Genomic DNA, 23192 nt, shown 5'->3' with positions numbered 1-23192 from the left:
CTTTTCTTTTTTGGTAACTTGGAGAATTCTCTGCAAGCAGACTCATTTATCCTGAGGCTTGTGTTGGCTATCAGCTGCCCGTTTAGATAATGAGTTATTTTATTTTACCAATGAAAATTAGCAGATGAAGGAACTCATAGCCTGCTTTGGCAAGCTTTTTCTATACAAAATTATTTAAGGACCCTAGGAATCTAATTCATTTAAAAAGTTGTGTCTTTCAAACTGCATCAACGTGGATTTTACCAGGCTGTTAAGCTGAGGCATTTTCTCAAGCATTTTCTGCAAGGGGAGCTGTTGGACAGGAAAATATTACCATGGTAAATTTCAAGTTCTTATCAACAATGACGAAGATGGAGAAGTGTTATCAACGTATAGTGGGGGGGGGGGGGGGGGGGGGAAGAGTACTTTTTCAATGAGGAAAAGTTGAAAAATATATTCCTTCTTAAGACACTATGCTGTCAAAATTCTAAATTGATTTAGAGCAAGGACATAGGAAGAATTTTAGAGCAAGTGAAGCTGTGAATATACATTGCATCTGCTTGTCTGCAATAGCTGCCTGTGCACACCTTACCCTGTGTAAGCAGAAGATAATTCAAATTTTCCTCAACAGCCCTTTGTATTTGAAGGATATGTTCAACTTCATCAGAAAATAAGACCTTGTTTGTGTGCCTGTAGCATTGAAATGCCAGCTGCTGTTTCAGTCTGCCCTTCCCAGAAAGGGCTGTCATTAATAGTTCTCAGTAGTTCAGTGAAAATTACTCCTGTTAAGTACAGTATGCAGTACAGTGTGCAAGAGAACTGGTTTAACACTGCATTAATTTAAAAACAGATACTGCTGGTTTGTAATTAAAAATTGTGCTCACACATGGCAGGATTCTGGGTTTTAAGCATCCCAAATTCTGGAATAATAGAAGGTGGGAATACTAGACCAATGCATTTATAAAGGTGCAGTAGGCATATCACTGAAAACTGGGCATTTAGCATAGCTTCGTATTGATTACATTAAAAAAAAAATCCCTGTTGCTGGATGTTCACAGTAATTAATCTTACTTCCCAGTAAGTTGCAGTTCAATGTAGCTTGTACCTGTGGTTGCAGATCAGACAGGGACTCATCGATCAAAGCTGGCTCATCATTAAGGGTGATGGATTTTGCTTTGCATATATGACAGGTGATTCACCCCTCATATCTCCAAAGGTTAATGGTCAGTTGCATGTATTTGTTTCTTGTAGGTATGCAGACATAACAAAATGCCACACACCACATGTTTTTCTTCACTTTTTTTAAAGAGCAATTTTTTTTACGAGTTTGAATTGATGGCCCCAGGTATGAAAAAGTTGTGGTTGCCATCTTGCCTTGCCAGTATTTCATTTTACACAGTTATGTTATGATTTAGAAATAGAAAAAATATTTATTTTTTAAAGAAAGCTTCTACCAGTTGGGTAGACAGCAGAAGGACTGAAGCTTAGGAAAGAGCAGGATGTCTGTTAATCTGTGAATTATGTTTCATTAATAAAGAGGAAGAAGAGCTTGAAGTGCCTTTGGAGGGGCTTGGATTTCAGCAACAGGAGTCACGGCTTTGTCAGCAGATGAAAATGGCTACTGTTGCACCATCACCAGAGCCTGTTTGCTGGCAAGTGGAATCAGTGACAAGCACAAATTCGGGACATGTTTGTACCCAAGGTAGGAGCTTTCTGTGCTTCAGTGGAAATAAGTGGTTATCTGAGTATCAATCTGTAGGGATTGATTTACAGGATAGTTGCAATACGTATTTTCCAGCTTCTCTGCGGCTTGCCTTCCAGTAGAGTATTCCACAGTTTAGAGGCATTCTTGGCAATGTCACAGCTTCCTGGAGAAGTGCCTTGTAGTCCCTTAATGGTTATTCTTTTTGGTGCGTGACTCACATACAAAATACTATGGCAGCAAAGCCAAATAAAAAACATCCTAGTACTAGGCTATCGTGCTATATAGTCTGTGTTTCTTTGGAAGTAGAATTTTTCTTTTAATTGTAATCTTGCACAGGTCAATATGACTACACTTTGGATTACACTACTGGAATATTTAGTAGAAGGAAACAATTTTTTACAATATTCAGACTGAGTGAAGTTAACATAAAATCCAGCATTATAGCAGTTAATGCTGTCTATCCCTTCTCTGCCCTCTTCCCAAGAAAAGGTATTGTAACTGGAAAGATGTAAAACTTGTTTTTTCAGGCAGGCATAATGTAGATATTCATGTTGAAGGTATCTTTATTTTCCTTATTTATGAGTCACATTATCCCATGTCTGATTACTGCAACATTTCTGGTACTTGACTCTGAACTGACTGCGTGCAAACAGAGATGGGTCACTGACCATGATGGAAAGCCTCATCTGTTGTGGCAGTTCTTACATTCTTGTATACTGCTGAGAACATACAATTCAATTTTACATCCCTTAGTAGTCAGTCTGCTGTTGTTTGTTTTTCAGGATAGCATCAGGTAGCTGGCATTTTGTTTTGCTGTGTTAAAGTAGCCCTGTTGGTTCCAGAAACCTGCAAGAGATGGATTTGACTAAGAATAAATATGAACAAAAATGTGTATAAAGACATCTGTCATTATTATGCATCTGAGACACTGGTGTTTTTGCTTGTACAACTTTTTTTTTTTTTAATTTAACTTCATGTGAAGCATTGTTATTAGTAAGATATCAAGAAATCTCTGTTCTCAGTTTTGAATGTGAAAGCATTGTCTTCTACTGACTATTGTTGCATATATATTGTTTTTTATTGTGATGGAGCATAAGGGAGGGCCAGATCCCTCTTTAATTCACAAGATGAGCCACGTCTGAGCAAGTTTGCATTGCACAGGCTAAAAGTATACTTGGGGAGTATGTGGAAATGATGTGATGGTGCTAGCCCATATGGCAGACAATAGCATGAGCATACATGCTCATACAATGTCCAAAAAAGCAACAAGGATCTTGTTGCTTTTTTGGACATTACACCAAAAGAGGTTGTTTGTTGTTGTTTTTTTTCTTTTTTTTTTTTTTATGGCAGGATTTGAAGGGAGCAATGAGGAAGTGTTGACAGGCATTACTATGTATTTTTCTTAACTTGTGAGGACAGTTTAGTGGAAATTACAAAACTCCTGTTTGAAAATGTAGCAAGTGGATGGTAGATCTGGACAGTATGAATTGACAGGAAGTAGGAGCTGATGCTTCAGTTACTAAAGGGACAACGCTGTAGTGGAGGAAGTTTAAAAAAGACTCACAAGTAAAATGAAGTATCCTTTTGCTGCATTATGGAATGGAAATACAGTTAAAGAATGCAAACATTAGATGATTTCTTCTGAAACAAGTAGGAAGATGTTTGTGGTAGCCTTCTAACTAGATGTCGATGGGCCAGTGCAATGCTGCCACTGTCATGATCGGTGCAGACAGGCTGAGTTTCTACCGTCTAGAAATACTTTTTTTAATTATTCCTAGTTGCCATTCTAGAAACTTAAGGCACTTTCTTCTTCTGTTTCTGAACCCTAATTAAAGCTTGAAGAAAGGCCTTTTGAGCCAGCCATATGTCTAACAATTATCTGTTCCCTCTTCTTTGACATGTGAAATCCTTGATAACTTCCTAACATGTTTTTTCTTATTATTTTCTGTTTAGCCTCCAGTTCCAAGCCTGAACTCAGCTCCAGTTCACAGACTTTGGGAAGTCAGCAGAACAAGACAGATGGCACCCGAGTAAAAACTCGTGTTCTGCCCAACATGCCAAAGCTTTTCATACCTTCATCTGTCACCAAATTTCCACCTGAGATCACTGTCACTCCACCCACTCCCACCCTCCTTTCTCCAAAGGGCAGCATTTCAGAAGAGACCAAGCAAAAATTAAAGGTAATAAAAGGGAAAAAATAATTATTTAGATTGTTTTCATCTTAATTGTCCCCTCAGTCAAATACTTGTGCATAAGGAACGACAGTTCCTGTCTCCAGTTCATAACCAGAGGTAGCATAAATAGCAGAAGACCCATGCCTGTCAGTGTTCAAGAGGCATTTGAATAATGCCCTTGATATGCTTTAACTTTTCGTCAGTCCTGAAGTGGTCAGGCAATTGGACTTGATGATCCTTGTAGGTCCCTTCCAAATGAACTATTCTGTTCTTTTCTAAGATATGAGCTGCTGTCAGCAGGAGCCAGTTTTTAAGAACTGGTGAAATATTGGCCATGGGTGACATCACAGCTATTCTAGTCCTTGTCCTTTTTCTGAGGGAATTAGAAGAAATCACAGAAATGGGAGAGTTAGTGCAGCAATTGCTATTCTTATATTAGTGGAAGCTACTAGAATATTAACTGTGGGGAAGCCTACTGGTTAATGTTATGGTGTTTCACATTAGGATGCCATATCTTTTATAAAAGTAAGAGGGCTTTTGAATGTGAAGAAATAGCAACCAGTTGGCTTTTATCCCTGTGATCATGGGTTTATCCTGACTATTTAGCAATATATTCTCTCTCTCTCTTTTTGGGATCAGTCTGCTATTTTGTCTGCTCAGTCTGCAGCGAATGTAAAGAAGGAGAGCCTTTGTCAGCCAGCTTTGGAAATCTTAGAGACCTCAAGCCAGGAGTCCTCACTGGAAAGTGATACTGATGAAGATGATGACTACATGGACATATGAATGAATTCTGGCCATCATCAACACCAACCATATAACCATTCTTCTTGTTGCCTGCATCTCTGGCAGTCCAAACATCTTCGTTGGCATTACTCACCATTTAATCTGCATCATTGTGTTCTTCACTTTCATTACCTTTGTTATCACCACTACCACTTGTATTGCCTTCAAAATCTTTGCCATTCTCTCCATCATGGTGCTTGATGGAAAAAATGATTGTTTACCAGGCAGTTAATTCATTTGGACCACGACGTCACCTTTAACTTCAGTAAACAAAAGGATGTTTTGAGCTGCACCTTGCATCTCTCTACTGTTTCTGCTTCTTCAAACCAGAGCCTTGGGATTCACTCTGACAGCTCTTTTCTGTAGTGTTTTCTTCTTTTTAATTGTCTTTGTATTTTTGCCATTGGTTAAGTTTTTCTCCCAATAATTCAGCAACCTAATCTCTGTCTAGTTATGCCATGTTAGTCCAGCTCCTATTAAGGTGAACGGATTAGGAAAAGTTTGCTGAGCTGGTAGAGGTTTTGATTGCATCAAGAAAGTCTGCGGCTTTGCTGCATGGTGAGAAGGGTGGGCGGAGAGTGTCAGCTACTTGGCGCAGCTGTGTGCTTTGTTGGAATTTGACTCAGTGGCAGTAGGCAAAGAACCAGCTTTACTAGGCAGACAGAGAGGTTGGCCTCCTGTTTGTGCTCATTTCACACCAATGTATGAGGTCCAGCAAAAATTACCTACCTGAATGTTGGCTTAACGAACTGATCTTTCCAGAATTGTCTTACAGTCCTTTCTCTTCTAATGCCTTGGACAAGCATTTTGAATTGGGGGCTAGATGATATTTTTATGGTGGTATTGAAAAACAAAATGAGATTTCAATGCCATTTCAGTAATGTCTGTTTTTTACAGAATGACACGAAAAGGTGTTTTTTATCTATCTGCAGAGGGACTGCTCACAGTTATTTATATGAGAAAATAATGGTAACAAAGACCTTTTTTTCTACTGAATGTTAACTTTGTAAAATAATGAATGCAAACCATGCAAAAAAAAGTCACAGTATATATACACGCGTGCGTTCACACATATATATGTGTATGTACATATATATGTATGTATATGAAAAAATGCATACAGCTTGCCATGTTGGATTTCTTTGTGTTTGGGGAAGGTGATTTTCTGTAAAATGCAGAGCTTTGTATAAACTTTTGTTGTTGTTGTTTTTTTCTAATAAAGCTGAAATGTACCTATTGTTGCCTCTGTTTGTCTGAGAGGACAAGATGCCATGGTCCTGGAAGAAGTAGTACTCTTCCCTTCCTTTTATTTCTTGGATGAGGAGGTAGTGCAGGAAGGGAGTTGGGGGAAGCCTCTTTTTCTGAAGAATGTCAGATCTCTTAGGATGGATTTGGTCTAACTAACCCCCCAGAGCCGGGTTAGTCAGTGTTACCAAGATGGCACGCAGTGGTTTCATTTCCCCCACTGGTACGTGATCTGAGTTTTTTCACCTGAGTGTCTTTAAATACTGATGAACAACATAAAGGAGAAGACAACGTGTAGTAAATATGACCACACAGAAAGAATATTTGGCTGAACAAAGTAGCAGTTAATCTGCTGGTACAGTGGTCGTTCATTCAGTGTAAGAATAATAAATGGACCCTGAATAAAAAGAAGCAGCATCGAATTTAGCATTGCAAGTTTATTCTCTTACTCTGGGTTGTTTATTTTGAACAAAATGTAATTTGTAAGTAAGTGAGGATGTCCACCTTGGGCATATTAGCAGTTGTTTGTGTAACTTGTTAACTTTCTACAAGTGATAGGTGAGCTGGATGCAACTGATGTAAAAAAGATCAGGGTAACTGATTAGTAAAAGTATGTGGATCTTTTCAATAGTAATAATATGTTTTCAGTGTTTGTTTGCTCTTTAACTTGGTATAAGTTCTTATAAATACAATGTATAGTATACTTTCTAGTCATTGACTGGCTTTAGGAAAAAAAAATCAAAGCCAAAAAAAGTTTTAGAAAGCTTTGTTTTTTGCAAAAAAAATAGCGTGGTAAAAAAAAATATATATATATATATATTTAATGAGAAATGGAAGACAGCTCAGAGTAGCTAGTTCTCAGTAGTGGTCCTTCACTCAAATTGAATAGATTTCATAAGCTTTTTGGCTGATTTATATTTTCAATGTATGGTTAACTTTATGACCACATTTAAGTTCATAGTTTGACTTCTAGCTTGAGTTTGAGGTATGATGACTGAGCATTTGATTGTCTTAATTGAATTTGGCCATTGAAAATGTTTTTCTTTATTCTTCTTAAGAATTCTTTGTCGTTGGGCTTTCTTTCCAACTTCCAGATCTTGTTAAAATACCTGATCTTGAACTTTCTTTGATTTCTAGTCCTTTTTTGCTGGTGAAGGAAAGTAAGAACAGTAAACACAACTGTTCCCATCAGCAAAGAGAGCTGAACATTGCTGATCTACACTAAGCTTGTTTTACTCTTCAAACTACAGAACCATGTAACTTTTTTTAGTCCTATATTCAAAACTGTTATATCTTTTCCCCTTGTTTCTTTCCTTTATTTTTTTTAATCTATAATTTTACATTCCCGTTATGTTGTTGGGTAGCTCAAGGGCTTTTTGTAAATCTTGAGAAGTTACTGAGATTAATGTAGATTAATGTGAGATTAATCTCCTTCAAATCCCATTCTTCTGCTAATGGCTGAACAGTGCACTGTTTGACTGTGAGCCATCTTCCATAGTGGGCATTGCTGCTGACTTAGGCTAATGGAGCCATTCTGTATGTGTGAAATCCTCTCTCTGTAAGTACAGTTTATATAGTCCTTCAGTCCAAGGAACCATATTCTGGAGAGAAGATGCCAAGAATATGTTTGTCTGAAGCATCCTGCCTAAAGGTATTTTGGAGCAAGAACTTCAAATCTTGTACAAACAGAAGCATTCACTTAATACAGAGGCTTCTAAAGCCTACCAGGGTAGTTTTGTGGGATTTTTCAAGGAGAAATAAAAATATGCCTTATGGTAAAACTGCACTTAGTGATGAGTTTACTTTGAATAATTTATTTGATTTTAGCCTAATTCTAGTTGCACTAGCTTGACATCCAAGTATAGGCAAGATCAAACTTACCAACTCTCTCCTTTCAGAGTTGAATATCAAATGTAAACACGGCATCTGTCTTCAGGATATACCGGATAACCATTGGTTCTGAAATCTCTGTTCCCAGATGTGTCTGTAACGTTGTGCCAGACGAATAAATGGCTGCTGCTGAAGTGTACTGCTCCTGTATATACGTTGTTGTTGTTTTTCCCTATGAGGCTATAGGGAGAGGAATGTCTGGTGCCTAAAGTAAACTTAAAGGTAAGGTCTTTGTTTAGTCAGCTTGTGGATTAAGAAGCTGTCTTTATCATGTGCAGACAGAAATGTATTGAAAGATGGTATTTTGTACCATCCTTACTGCTCTGACGTAGGAAGAGCTTTAAAAACAGAAAACAATTTGCCAAATAAAGTACATTGTCCAACTCAAATGTCATTTTTATCCAGAATACTTGGAGCTAGAAAACCAGATTTTATTAAAAAGCAAGTATTTTTGGCTACTGAAAACCCAAACAGTTGAGACATCCAGGCAAATGAAAAAAAATTACTTTTACTCAAATGTTGAGAATAACTTGTGTATAGCTCTTCTGTTATTTGGCATTGGTTTTACACATTGTAAAGTATCTTTCACTGATCACCATCATTCCAGTATGTAGTACTGGATTTGTCTGTATTTAATTTTCATCTAAGTTTCATTGTCTGGCATAAAGATTGTATAATCTATATGATTGACACTATCGAGAATTTCTGTGTCTGATGTAGTGGTTAGTGTGTTGTGAAGACTTAATTTTGTTGAAACAACAGCTGTTGTTAGTGACTTCTCCCCACTGCCTCAGAAATGCTGTTCTTCAAAAGCTAATATTTTGGTTATGGAATGAAACAGTACCAAATCAAGGAAGACAGCAAATACCTTCCTTAATTTTATCAAACACTAGGGTTCAGTACTTGTTCTTTCTCTCTGTTCTCTCTCCCTTCTCATTCTCTTCTCACTCTCTCCTCACTCTCTATTAGAACGAGACTTTCTCATAAATAATGAAATTAATGTCTTTTGCAGCCCAAACAAACACCATATGGTCAGGGAGAAAGGGACCAGGAAAAGATGAGGAAGGCATGGCAGCTGAAGCTGATTAGGAGACAAAATGCACTGACTGGCAGCAGAGGGGCCAGGTGAGAATAGACAAAGTCTTATCATCCAGGGTAGGATCACACTTGTTAAATTCGATGTTCTAGTTTGGGTAGTGGCAGTAACATTTCTGGGGAAGGTGGAAAAACCTGTGGTGGATGTAGCTTGCATGCAGTTCTACACACAGCACATAGCTCGTATACTTTAAGGAAAAAGGTGGCAGAGTAAATATGTTGGAGTTCTCAGAAGAAAAGGCAACAGGCATAATTACTATGATTTCTTAGTTACATAAAATGAATGAAGGAGCTTTGCTCTTGCCTCTAAAGAAAATGGTGAATATGTTAGTGTAGATGTTGAGTGCTAATTGACACCTTTCCTTCCTTCCCCTCTCTTCTAGCTGATGACTAGGAAGCCGCTAATGCTAAAATCAGAGTTATTTAGGTTGTGAAAGACCCTTAAGATCATCAAGTCCAAACATCAATCTGTGTGTTAGTGTTTTGCGAGTAACCTTGGGGTACTGTACCACAGGCTGTGCGAGTCCAAGTTAAGCCTTTGTGAGATCTGCCCTGTGTGACTCTCAGCTGTCGTTGCAGGTTATGGTACAACAGCACTGTGAAGGGTAACAGGCCAGCACCTGGGGTTTGTTGGCTTCTGGAGGATGACTTTTATTCATCTTCACTTGAATGGCTCTTCAATGTTAATACGTAGAGACTCCAGGCAAATCTCAATAGAGATTTAAAGACACATCCCTCCTTGGATAGACATTTTTATACCTGCTGCTGATTATTTAATGCATATATGGGGTCACCTTATCAGCAAATGTTTGCTAGCCAGCTCCAGAACCTCTGTACCAGTCTTAGAGCAGCATGTTGTCACCAACATCTCTGCAGCTTTGTTATGGCAATGTGGGGATCTTGCTGCTCTCGATTAGATTTGGCCACAGCTGACCCATAAAAAGAGTCAGAGTCTTAGAGTATATATAAGTGTATATATTTTATATATACATACACACACGGAACACTCATGCTTGCTTGATTTTTTTTCTGTACTGCCCACAAGCCTTCTATATATCAAGCACATGAACTGTTTGCCATGTATTAGAGTTCATTGCCTGCAGAGGTTCAGATGCAACCTCACAGCACAGAAAGTAGGACCTCATCAAGGGGCTGTGCTGTATGTTAGCTCCAAAATATTTTCTATCCTATGGATGGATTTATCCATAATAAAATGTTATGTAGGAATAAGAACAAGGTAAATGGCAAACCTGGCTGGAGGGCTGTCTCAAGATTGTGAGAGTATATAGCCCTGCTCAGAGTTCATTCATCCCATGCTGTTTGGAAGTTACACTAGCTGCTGTAATAGCGCTAGAGGGTGCCCTAGGACAGGAAAAAAAATAAATAAACTGGATGACCAGGCTCTATCTTTAAATTTCTGAAAGACTGAACTATACTGCTGCTTTTAATCTCACTTCTAAGAGGCTTCTGCAGTCTTACTGTAACGTATGTCTTTTTCATACTTCTATAGTCATTTATAGTCTGAATCAAAGGGAATGAGGAGAGAATTCTCATAGTCAGTTTACTAACTCCCACTAGCAAAACAAACAAAACAATAATACAGCAGCAACAGACGCACAAAGGTGCTCCATTATTAATCTGACAGCACTAGCATAAAACCAGATATACTCTATGCTTCCTTTTCATATAGCTTTTTTTAGCTTTTTTTTTCCTTTTCCCTTCCCTCCTGTAAGAAGCCTACTGGGTGTTTTTCATTGTCTTGATACGCAGCATATTATAACGGGGGAGGGAAAAAATATTTTTTGACAGTCTTGTGTCAAAGGGCTCAGATAGTGTTTTCAGCTTCATCGTTGCAAATCCTGATTAATTCCATCTGGTTCATTGCAGTGGCATGGGGTTTGTGTCAGTGTAACCTGAGTCCAGGGGTAAGTGATAAATGGATCTGTAAACTGCTTTGAGTTAGTTTCATTAAGGCAAATTTTGATTGGGGATGAAAATGTATGTGCAGATGAGGAAAGAAATACGTAGCTTTCAAGCCTAAAGAAAAATCTGGTATAATTTCTGTTACCTAAAGTCACCAGGAGCTAAGATCAAGTACTGTACTTATCTTGCAGAAATGCACATGAAATAGGGTAGTGAGATGTAGCAGAGGCTGTGAACTGATAGCAAAATCAGAAAACCAAAGTCTCTTCTACCAAGGGAAAAAGTAAAATCACACTTCTGCCTGCATTTAGGATTTATCTATGCAATTAAATGATTGTGTATATAGCTTAGTACAAGAGTGTTCAATTATATAATCCCAGTGGGAAGAACACTTCACAATGTCTAAGTACATTGTCATATTAAAGGAAACTGCCTGTCTAAACTAAGTCAACATATGTGTTAAAAAGGAGTTTTTGCTATGAGATCAGACAGTGATATATCCCCCTTTCAGTGTTTCTCAGCCTATTATTTCTCTCCTTTCCTTTTCAAAGACTTTTCAAACAACAGTGAATTCTGGTATAAGTGGAATATAAACAAAGTTCATATATGGAAAAAGCAGATGAGAATCAGATTGGGATTAATTTTATTTTAGTTAGTGATACTACCCTGGCTACCATTGAAAGGCCAAGTATCAGTATTTTAGACAGTGCTTCGTGTGGGAATGCTTAATTGGTATTCTTCTAATTTATAGCTCCAGTTAGCTTAGGAACCTGTCTATGTATTCACCTTTTTTTCTTTTTACTTCTCAAAGGTGTTTGCCACATATGGAGGGCTGTTCACAAGAAACAATTGGCAAATGAACTTTATTTGCAAATAGGCATTGCATGGAGCATTATCTAATATGGCACTGAACACATACTGTTCAAGTATGATACGTGAGCAGAAAAGCTTCATACTTTACAAGAGAATCACAGAACACTTCTAATGTAAGTCACACTGGAGATACAATTTCCTTGAGTTGCACACCCAAATGTGTCACAGTTTCTATTTTAAATGTGTGCATATATGTCAAATGTAACTCCTTCAATAAGATTGCAGTGATCATTTTCTCTTTTCCTTTTAGATATGGCACTAGATGAATTCTCAAAGACAGTTAACTTGTTAATTGAACCAACATGTAAAAACACTATGCTATATAAATGTCAAAAAGCAGTAGTTTGAATATGGAAATATGTCTCTTAGGATTGTCTAGACTGTACATTAGATTTCCATTAAGTTAAAGTGGGTTAGAAAAAAATATTAAGGTTTAGAAATTCACAGTGGAAGTTACTGAGCTCACAACATCTATTTGCAATGCTATGCCCTCAAGTAGTCAACGCAAGTTCAAACAAATAACAGTGCTGCTATGACTTTCCCAATAGACAGCACTGCTGGAAACACTTCCTATACTTAATAAGTAAATGGGCTTTCCTGGGACCATAACAAAGCGTCTGACACATTTGTCTCACAGCAAGTAGCTGTGCTACAAGATGATTTTTCAGTTTGGCTTCTGTGAGCATAATAACAGCTCGGGAGTGCACATGTTAAAGTATTGCTGCAAAAAATAAGTTCAAGAGTTTCTCTTTGAGAATGTGGGTGTGATTGCCTTTGCTTTGCTAGCATAAAGAAGCCATTTAATTGCATTGGTAATGTTTTAAATTAGAACTATCCATAGGCATTTAAGTAGTGCTGTTGGACTGTGTTCATTTAACTGAGAAGAAAGAGACTCACTTTCTATAGAAGCCAAATAAGCCAAGTGTGTTTACGGGCATTCTGTTGGATGCACCAGGATGCTTTTCGTTGTCTCTGAAGTCAATCTTCTAAATAAACAGAGCAATGTCAAGTTTTACCAGGCCTGTACTTTTCTTTGGAAGTTAATATAGTGGGTTTTCTCAATGCAAGCAAAAACCAGAGAAGCAGTACAGGGTTGCTTGAAAGACTACAATCTCAAAGTCCTTTTAATCCCTCGATGTCTTTCACTGCCTCCCCCATGGCTACAAATATGTCCCTATTCAGCTGGGATAACAGGTGCTTAGCTTCGTCTGAGCACTGGAGCTCTCCCTCTGCAGGACACAGAGCGGTTCCTGAGGCTGAGCTCCATGGACATGTGTATTGGCAGCTGTTAAGAAGCAGACACAAGGCCCTTTAACAACTGCACATAATTCAGATGACTGCTCTGGAAATGTTACTGTCTAAATTAATGAGTTCACTTTCAGACAATGATAATTGAACTGAAATGGGAGAGTAAATATGTGCTAATATGCACTCCTATAACATCCTGCATTTACACGTGTAATAAAAAGAACCTGCAATTTCAATGGAACTCGGTAATACAATATTAAAATGCCCAGTTTTAGTGTATGCATACATCAGTAATAATGTGGATACAAAGCACAGAGAAGTAACTGTCATGTTACCTGGAACCCCAAAGACAAACAGAAAAGTAGGTATAAAGAATATGAAAATATGGAAATGTTTCCAATTCCAAAGAGTCTGCTGGGGAAAAGAAAGAGAGGAGGAGGACAACATTTCTCCAGCAATATGTGTCTGATTCAACAAAATACTGAAGTATATGATTACTGTTGCTTTCAATGACAATAGCATCATCAGCTTCTATTTGGTCATAGACTTATATTGTAAGCTCTAAAGCTCAACAGAAGTATTTCTGCAACTAAAATTCCCATTGAAAAAAGATGCTTTAGAATAAATACTTCTTTAAACTTTTGAGCTTTCAAATACTACAGTTAACCACTGAAACATCAAAAGACCAAACAAAAATGGAAATTTATTTGCTAATCAGAAATTCAAGTATAAAATTTGTGGGCGACTACAAAGAATAGGCCTGGGTGTGGTAAAGTGTGTAAATAAAAATGGTGATGTACTCTGAGGTTCCTCAGACAAACAGTAAACAGGAACAAGCTATAATTTTAAATTGTTCTTCATTGATTGAAAGAAGTACTAAGAAACTTAAAATGCCTCAATTAATTCTCCCTGAAATTTTCATGGCTACAGCATATAGATTAACTTTGGAGATAAAGTGGACGTCATCTACATAAGTTCCAGAAAAGGAAATCGTAAAATAAAGCTCCATTTAGCAATACCTGTCTTTGTGTGATCCCTGAGGCAGTGTTTATTGGGAATATCATTTTCTTTGACAGCTGTCTCCCCCATTCTCAGTGGTTGATACTGTTCCTGCAAGGAAATCCTGGTGACTTTCCAAGCAGCAGCAGCCGAGCTGGTGATATTTACTGAATATGACAGACTAGAAGCTGGCTCATTCTTGGTATGTTCTGTAGCTGGGCTCTGTTGATACTCACTTTCCACACCTATTTCATTAACAACACCATTGATTCATTGGCTTAATTTCGAGGGTCAAAAAAAAATGAATCGTGTATCAGAGTTTTTCCACTAGCTGGCAAATTTTTCAATAAACCCTTTTATCATCCATTTTCCAATTCTATAAAATTGAAACTATTTGTCAAAAAAAAAAATCCACTGAATGTGAGGCTAGGAAATTTTTATGTCTTAAATAATTTACAATTTTATTTTCTAATAAAATACAGTTAAAACTATGTGGTGCTGCTTTTTTTTTTAAAAAAAAAAAAAAAAAAAAAAAAAGAGTTAATATAAATTTGCCTAGGAGCTGTTCCCACAATTGACTTAAACAAGAGGAATACAGAAAACCCACCTGTGCTTTGTCATAGTAGATAACAGAATTCCATGAGTAGAATTCTGGAGAAGAATAATGAGTGTCCGCTTCTCTAAGTAGAATGTGCACTTTGTTTTGGAGGGCCCTCAGCTCTGATTGCTGAGATTTTGGGATACTTCAGTGCAACAATCAAGTCTTTTTCTAAATCAAGACTTAGATTTTGTTATGTTCTCTGCTCCCCAATTGAAATTTCCTGCGTCTCGTTTAACTATTTAACAGCGTTACTAACCATCCATTATATCCTGCCTTATTCTCTTTTAGATGAAAGACATGTTAAAAATAAAAAATAAAATAGAAATAAAATAGAATTCTCTAGTCCCTATGACTGAATTGGAGAGATGATGTCAATGGAGTTGCTGAATGCCCTCCTGTGGCTGTACAGACATCAAGGTAACGCATTTCCAAATCCGAGGACATTAGTGTTTTGATCCTGTTTTGGGAATACTTCTTAATGCCTAAATGTCAATGTAGATTTAATATCTTGTGTGGTGGAGGATAAAGTTTAAAAAAAAAATTGCAAAAAGAGTTATTTTGCTTATTTTACCTAGTTTCTGCTAACTTTAGTTTATTTGCTGAAGAATTTACATTGGCTAGACATGGAATGGATCTGTCTGTGCAAACACAAGTATTCTGAGATTTATTTAAGCTGACCTCTTATTGGCAAATATATGTAACTGACAGCTCTCTTAAGGGACTAATTCCATTTCTGAAATAGACACAAAAAAAGGTGGAGCAGAGCTGCCTTCAGGAAACCTAGGGTTCTTCAGCCTGGGGAGAGTTTGCTAGAGAATAATTGTCTTCTGCAGTAGCTTCATCCGTTAGTACAACTTTCATCTCTGTGAACAGAAATGGATTGAGGCTTAAATACCTTTGGTATGTTGCTGGGTAAAACGTTGGCAAGATGCAAGTTTCAGTTTAGCTTTGAGGGTGGCAAACAAATCGTGAGACCAAGCTAGTCAGATAAATTTTAAGTGTGATAATCCTGCTGTAGGCTCACTGTAACCACCTCACCTAACGCAAGAAATAAATAACTAAATTTAGATGTTGCACAGAGAATGTTTTTATAAACAGCTCCTTACTAGCAATAAAAACCCATATTTCTGCAAGTCTATTCTCATTTGTCTTCAGGTAAGAAAAAAAATTCAGTCAGAAAGTGCTAAACCAGAACCTTTAATCTAGCAAGTTCTCTTCTGAAATACTATTTATTATGTGAGTTTTAATTCTCTGCAGTCACCTTCAATCAATGAATTACCAGGTTTGCTGCGTGTCTGCTAGTCAGAGCCCATAACCCAGGTATTGGAACATGGGAAGTCCATCTCATATCGCCCCCGTTTACCAGGCAAAGAGAAACACAGCCCTTTCCAGCACTGATGTGACACAATCCCTCCCTCTGCCAGAGTAAAATCAGTTCTGGAAAAAAGGACTACAGTTGGCAAAATGGGATCTGGCACTTCCGTGAACATTAGGAATGAAACAGGAGAGGGAGGTATTGTCAGTCTCAGCTGGTTGTCATAAGAACAGCCCTGGGTTGTGCTCCCCAGAGGACAAGACTTAGTGGCATATTTGATGTTCTGCTTCTGGACTGCTCGTGGGTAACAAGGGATAGAAAGTTGTGATGGAAGCAAGGAAGAACTGCCCATAGCAGGAGTTTGTCAAGACATGGAAAATGCCTTAGTGAGACATGAATACTGGGCATGAGTTACGTATATTAAGTGGACGTGATTTGTGTAAACTGAAGGCTCTTTTCTCCCTTGAGGGCTGTTTGCTTTCCTCTCTGCTTTTAGATAGCTTCAGCTAGTAAAGTTCATGCTTTGTAATTGCAGTGAAACTGCTTTCATCCATGGATCAATCTTTTGTCAGCTCTGACACAATGGCTGATGGCTTTAGTGTATCTCCACTGTCACCAAAAGGCACTTCTTGGGAAATGAAACCCAGAGGCTCAATAATGTCACCTTTCCCATCACTTTAGCGTAGGGTTACAAGTGGGGAAAAGGACTGCCCTACCAGGCTCAGCAACGTTCAGATTGCGGTTGCTGCTCTCTTGGGTGAAAATGGCTGATGGTTTATGAAACATGATGTGTGGAAATACAGGGGTTTATTGTTGTGAATTCTCAGGTAGGTACAAAAGCTGATGGCAGGACCCCTGAGCCTAGCAAGAGGACACCAATGGTAGAAGCGTGCACAGCCTTTTACATTTCTATTCTCCATGGCATCTTGCCTTTTGTCCCTCCCTCCCTCCCCTTTTTTCTTTCCTCTGTTCTGCTTTTACTTTGCCATACGTTTCACTCCCACCTACCCCCATCCTTTTTTTTTTTCTTTCTAAACACAGGATCTGGACAAGTAAAAACACAGCTCTTATGGAGAACAGGAGTTAAGGAGCCCTTCTACACTTCCTCTCTAAGAGTCTTCAGGAAACCTGTCTGCAGATGGCTCGCAACACCAGTGCCAAAGCAGGCACCAGCCTTGCCATAGCTGCAGCTTTGGCCAACGGCAAAGAATACTGGTGCCAAGGCCAGGTAGGAGAAAGTGGTCAGTCATCTGAGGCACCCAATACACTCATAATTTTTGTCACCTAAGATAGCAGTAATGTAGTTTTATATATACTGTGAGACCTAAACATGTAGCAGATAGGGGAAAATTTGGCATTATCACTATAGTTTATTTCCTGTTAATTGACACAAGGTCTCTGTTATCAAGTTTCTGAACAAAAGACGGGCCTGAGACAAAGAAAGCCCTTCTCAGGGTTGTTGTTGAGGTTCAAACTTGAGCATGGAAGATGCTTGCTTTATGCATTTCACTCAGTTTGCACCGACTCCCTTCTGGATGATCAATGTTTCATCTCACAGGCCCTCTTAAATAACTTGGGCAGATTTGAGATGTATCAATGTACGATGTGAACAAATGTCAAAGGAGAGGCAGAGCTATGGTCCCAAGATGAAGATGAAGGGAGTAGGTGAAGAGGAAGGCTTTGTGTGTTGTGTCAGCTGTCTGGCATGTTCTGTTGACAGCTGCACTTCTGCTTCTGCTGGAGCACAAGGTAATCTAGCATCAACCCTTCAGTGACAGCACACAGTTCTGCTCTCTCCCTTCATACAGACATCATTTTCCTCCGGGCAGCTGCTAGCTTCAGGCCTGGACCCTCTGTCTCATTGATGCTGATAAATAATTTTTACAGCAGACTATCAGAAAGAAGCCCTGCCACTTTCCTGCTCATCTCTATGCTACTTTCACGTGTGTGGTTATGCATCCAACAAGGAAATAGAAGCGTTGCATTTACTGCAGAAAACTATTTTAAAAAAACTATATAAGCTATCTCTATATTGTAACCTCCTTAATATTAACACGTTTTATAGATGGAGGTTGCTGAACACCATGGTGTTCAAAAGAAAAGTTTAAGTGATACCAAGCAACTCTTAGGGGAAAGTCAGGAGAGAGGGCGAGCCATTGAAGTCAGCAATACCTCCCTTGAACAACTCCTTGACAACGTGATGTGAAGGGAGGAGGAGCTGTATTTCCATCCTGGAGAGGATATACAAGGCAAAGCGGTCAGAAAGACATAGTGGAAGTAAGATGTGACCGTAGATGCGTTTTGATATCAAATTTTTGCCTCCAGGTTTCTAAACCAGTCCTTCCAAGCTGCTAACCATAACCCTCAATCCTGTCCCTTAGAGCACGACTGCTCTTTAAATTTTATAGGCTCCCTCTGGCCCATGAGCTGTTATTTAAAAATGAAGCAGGATACCAGCAACTTCTACAAAACCACAGCGGACTGCAGGAATGCAAGCAGGTTTGATGACATTGTCCATTATCCTGATCGCTTATGTTGTCTTTGGCTTCAGATTATTTTGCATTTGGTACAGAAATACCAGCTCAGGTTCAAGTGGTGCTGGCCAGCATGCATACCTGCACCCTACCCTGCAGTGCAATAACTGCCTTTGTATTCCCTGAAATGATCTCTGTGGCCATGACAGCTGAGCACAGTTCCAAGGTGACCGTTTTCATGTCCTTTTCAATCCATCTGTCTTTAAGTTTGCATGAGACAAAGAAACATCTCTCAATGCAGAGTGTGTATAAGTAGGAGTGAGACAGAGGTTTGGACTCTGAGTTTGCTTTAGTTCATTAACAAAATTGATCATTTTTCCTACTTCAGATATAATAAAATAAAAAACTAAAATCCTGCAGTGGAATTTTGCCATGGCTTTGCCCAGTGGAAGCCTTTGAAACCTCAGAACTCAGTAGCTGGCTTTAACAACAACAGCTGCAAGGGGAGAAGCACCAGAGCATCCAGCCTGGCCTTCTGCTTATCACACATCGGTAAATTGCCTTCCAGGGAACCCAGAAGCTTAAGTTGGAATAACGCGTTGAAATCATCAGGGGGTTAAAACTCTGTGTTACTGACAAAACTCAGGAGAATATGAGGTGCTGTTAATGTGTACCTCCTTTCACAGCGGTATAGACTGGAATTAGGTGAGGTAGATAACGAATAGGGCAGGCAGAATCCCATCCCATTATCACCAGGCTTGGCAGTAATTTTTGTCCTCGTTCTCTGCACAGCATATAGGAACCAGGCGTTGTCACCCCACAGTATCTGCTGGCATAGTGATGAAATAGTGCTGGGAAAATTGTATAACACATGGTGACTTTACAGCTGTTTCTAGCATGTGCTGTCATCCACCCCTTTTTATGAAATGTGGAGATTCCTTCTGAAAGTAAGACTAAAATATATGCTGCACGTTGTAATTATGTCTCTTAAAAGATGCTCTGTTTTATTCCATGGTAAAGCATAGTTACAAAAATAAGCAAGCCGGTGAGGTTCATTAGGGTAGAGTTAATTTTTTATTATTTCATAAGCCAGTGTATTTGTTTAAAATGATGGATTTGGTAAAGAGGTTACCTTTCTTTAGCAGTGTTTGGGCGGTAATATTCTCTGATTTCAGCAGTTGATCTTTTTACATTGTCAACAGCAGTTTCTATGCGCTGCTTAATACCATCCATTTCTGAAAGATCAGAGAACATTTCGCACGATCCAACCATTTTTTTCTTTGTCCTTGTTTGTTTTTTTTTTTTTTCTGTCACAGGTTACCCAACTGAAGATCAACAACAATGCAGATGTAAAAAGGCTTCTAGGAAAACAGATGCAGCTGCAAGAAGGTATCAGTAAGTAGTTTTTTAACTACAGGTTCCAGTTATATCAAACATCTGGGCTCCTTCTGCTTCTCACTTCAGTGGAAACCGCCCACCATTTTACTTTTCCACCGACAGTTCCATCAGTGGTGGTAGGAACACTATTAGGGATGAGAGACAGAGGCAGTTGAGAGTGTTTCAAGACCACAGTCAGCAAGAAATCCGTGGGCAGATTTGAGTTACAGCATGGTAAGAATGATGGTTCTTTTTTTGTGTTTGGGTTCCTTTTACTGATAAAACAGGCTAATTAGTAAATCAGTGAAGGACTGGTAGGTCACCAGGAGTGCTGAGACAACAGGATATTCCCCAGAAGTGCAAGAGTATTCTCAACACTTTCCTCTGAGATTTTTTAGGATTAGCTCTTCACCACCTAGAATTCATGTGATGGGAGCATCATGGAATGGCAGAAAGATTAAATACTGAGTAGTCCTGTTACAATTAGCCTTTGACAGGTATATGTGAAACGTATCTAAGGAGCTGTATATTAATGAGTCAGGACTAATTTTATTAGGCAGGCTTGTTGGAACTGCCATTGGAACTGCTGGAGACTGAGGTTAGAACCATCTTTATGAATATGCCAATTATTTGTAGTAGCTAGGCAAAACAGTGTGGACTTAATCTCATGAAACAGTGACCAGATTCATCTTTTGAAGAGGATTTCTCTGCCCCCTCAATGGCCTGACTTTCTCCAGCAGTTAGACTTGTGTGGTGTTACTGCCTTTTTTCCCCCATAATAACTCTTTTAACCAGGTTGCAGCCCAATTTGACAGAAGCATAGCAGTCATGCAGAGGAGTTAGGTCCTACAGGTTTCTTGAAGATGCTGTGTCTGGGGGAATGGCTGCAATGTGAGTTACCATCATAGACAACAGAGGATCCAGACAGGAAAGCTCCTTTTTAAATGCCTTGGTCATAAGAAAATTATCAGTAAAAGCTCAGGATAGGCCACAAGGTGCACATTCTAGTGCATGCACAAGTGTGAATATTCCTTGCACCTTGTGATAATCTTTTTTAAAAAAAAACAAAAAACAAAAAACAAACAAACAAACAAAAAAAAAAAAAAAAAACAACTTTGTTTTAGGAGGAAGAAACTGAGCAGCACCAACCAGTAAAGCAAGCTAGCAGTGAGGAGGAAAGCTCTGAGCTCCTTAGCGGTGAGTCCAAACCTGCACTGCAGGCATATTTAACTCTCACCAGATCTAACTCCGGCAGTAGCTCCCTGCAGAAGCTTGAACTAGTGACTACAGCATTAGGGGGTGGCAAAACCAGTAAGGCCATTATTGATAACCATCTAATCTGTGCTCTGAAGGAATGTTTGCTCTCAAATATGACTTCATTTCCTCCTGCGTATTCCCCAGCACTCTTCTTAGCAGAACTTGGATATTTCTATTGAGTTTGCATTATACTGTTGTTTGTATCTACGTTTGGCTGACAGGAACAGATTAGCTTGAAACGTGCCAGTCATTAAAAACAGTTTTTCCATCACAAAAGCAAGGATTATGTTTTCAGGAATGGAACCTGTTATGAACAAGTTATCACATTAGTGATTGCCAGGTTAGAGAGGAAAATAATTCTAAGTCATTTATTCATAAGTAGATGAAATCGAGTATTTTCAGTATCATACAGTCATTACACACCTCCATTGTCCTCCCTCCAAGTGGAACTCGTCTAATTGTTCAGATAGCTCAAAGCCATGGGTTGTCCCTTGGTCTCTCAAGGAACTGCAAACAATGTATTTAAATCACTCAAGTGCCTGATGGTTTTAACAACTTAAAAGCATTTGTCTGCTATAGGAGGGCTAATTTTTAATTTATTTTTTTTAAAACACATCTATCCAAAATGATGCCAGGCTTTTATATTCACAGCAGGGAGCATTGTGAGGTTTAAATATCCCTTTAATCACTAAGGATGTAATAAAAACAAGAAGAGTTCTTTGAGCTGCAGAGTGTTACCCAGGGAAAAATCTACTCTGGAGCTTACAAATGTGAGTTGAAGAGACAAACTGGGCAATAAAATCCACAACTACGGACCAAACCGGCTAAAAGTTGGTCTGTAGCTGCCCATCAGGAGCTGAGATTTGGAGGGGGGGGGAAGGCCATTCGGCACCTCTAGAGCCATAAGAGCCAGGTCATAAATGTTTCACAATCTGCTGGGTAGGGGGAGGGAACTGGGGGTCTGTGATCCTGCCTGGAGTTTGTACCCTGGCCCTTGGCAGCAACAAAGACTGAGTATGAGGGATTTGTTAATACAAGAAGAATGGAGGAAAATTCTAGACGAGTTAGGGACTGCAGAAAAATGGCTAAGAGGAAGCTGTGTTTGATCATGTAAAGTAGCGTACATTCATGACAGCCTCATCCCCCTGCAGTCTTGAGGAATCCGTGAAATCTGACAGGTGCTTTTTTTTCTGTTGTTGGTGATTTAGAAGGATTCTTACCTGAATCTGGCTATTGTGGACATCAGTATTGTGTTGCTACCAGGGGATGAGCAAGTTGGGTGAGAAAAAGTATGGTTTGGATTTTATCCAAGGACTTTCTGCTTAAAGTGGGTAGATATTTCCAGCTTTTTGTTACTGGCTTCAGACTTCCCTACAGATTACGTGTCCCATCATAATGCTCTATATCGGCTTTCAAAAACAGTTTTGCGGGATGTGCTGTGTGAATCGGTCTTGGTATTCACTTTGTTTTTATGGGAGATCCTATAAATAGCTCTGCAGGTTGGTTAGACATCCTGTGGGCTCAGTTCCCTTCTTCCTGTGAGGTGTGGGCAGAGTAGTGTGCAACCTGTGGCTGTATAACTTGTTATTTTTTAAGAACTGATAAATAATAATGTAAAAGGAAAAAAATGCTGTCATAAATACCTTAGTAAAATGAAACACGATTTGTTGTAAAACGCTCTGAATCGAAATCTTCTATATAAAGTTTAATTGTTCTGTTCTCCAATGCTTTCTGTTGCTGTTCATTATCTTTCTCAAATTCTCTACTCAGCTCTGTAGAGCTCACAAGTCTTTATTTTTAAATTCTAAAACCTTTAAATCTTCATTTTCATAAACTCTTTGAAGACAGTCCCTTTGATAGGGAATTATGCTCTGTTTACTGACTTCATGTTGTGATTAGACCCTTGCTATGATACAAAGTGTATGGAAACTTTCTTAGGATTCTCACAGAATAAATCTGCCTTGGCAAACCTAAATGCCTTGCAAACTGACTCGCATCATTCAGGTCGGGCTTTTTATCTGTTAATTTCTTGCCTTGATGAACACTTGCACACCAACAGAAGGAATCCTTTGCAGAAACCAAAGCAGTATTACAGTGTATCTGCGATCTCAAAAGCCCCGAAAGTTTAGATACAAGCTTCTAGGTTTGGCCTGCTGCTTTTTCCTGTAAAGATCAGCTTTTTAGCAGACCGCTGAAGCATTGTCAGCTGGCCTTCCATTCAGCACAATCCATTCTGCCCAGGATTTTTTCCTGA

General features: G+C 38.8%; 1 protein-coding gene across 5 annotated transcripts in view; it reads left to right on the top strand.

The window, feature by feature from the left end:
• CABIN1 (calcineurin binding protein 1) overlaps positions 1 to 5878 on the top strand; it is a 109224-nt gene extending 103346 nt beyond the window's left edge. For 4 of the 5 annotated variants that reach the window (XM_068653916.1, XM_068653914.1, XM_068653915.1 and 1 more), the window contains exons 37-39: positions 1517 to 1681; positions 3638 to 3864; positions 4498 to 5878. In XM_068653916.1, the coding sequence (XP_068510017.1) occupies positions 1517 to 1681; positions 3638 to 3864; positions 4498 to 4641 (536 nt within the window). In that variant the 3' untranslated portion in view covers positions 4642 to 5878. The remainder of the gene's footprint in view (positions 1 to 1516; positions 1682 to 3637; positions 3865 to 4497) is intronic. The other variant, XM_068653917.1, reaches the window with a different exon arrangement.
• Positions 5879 to 23192: the final 17314 nt, after the last annotated feature.

This window comes from Anas acuta, chromosome 17 (assembly GCF_963932015.1).
Source record: "Anas acuta chromosome 17, bAnaAcu1.1, whole genome shotgun sequence".
Taxonomy (NCBI): domain Eukaryota; kingdom Metazoa; phylum Chordata; class Aves; order Anseriformes; family Anatidae; genus Anas; species Anas acuta.
The sequence above is the reverse complement of the archived record's forward strand: the minus strand, read 5'-3'. Positions and strand labels throughout refer to the sequence as shown.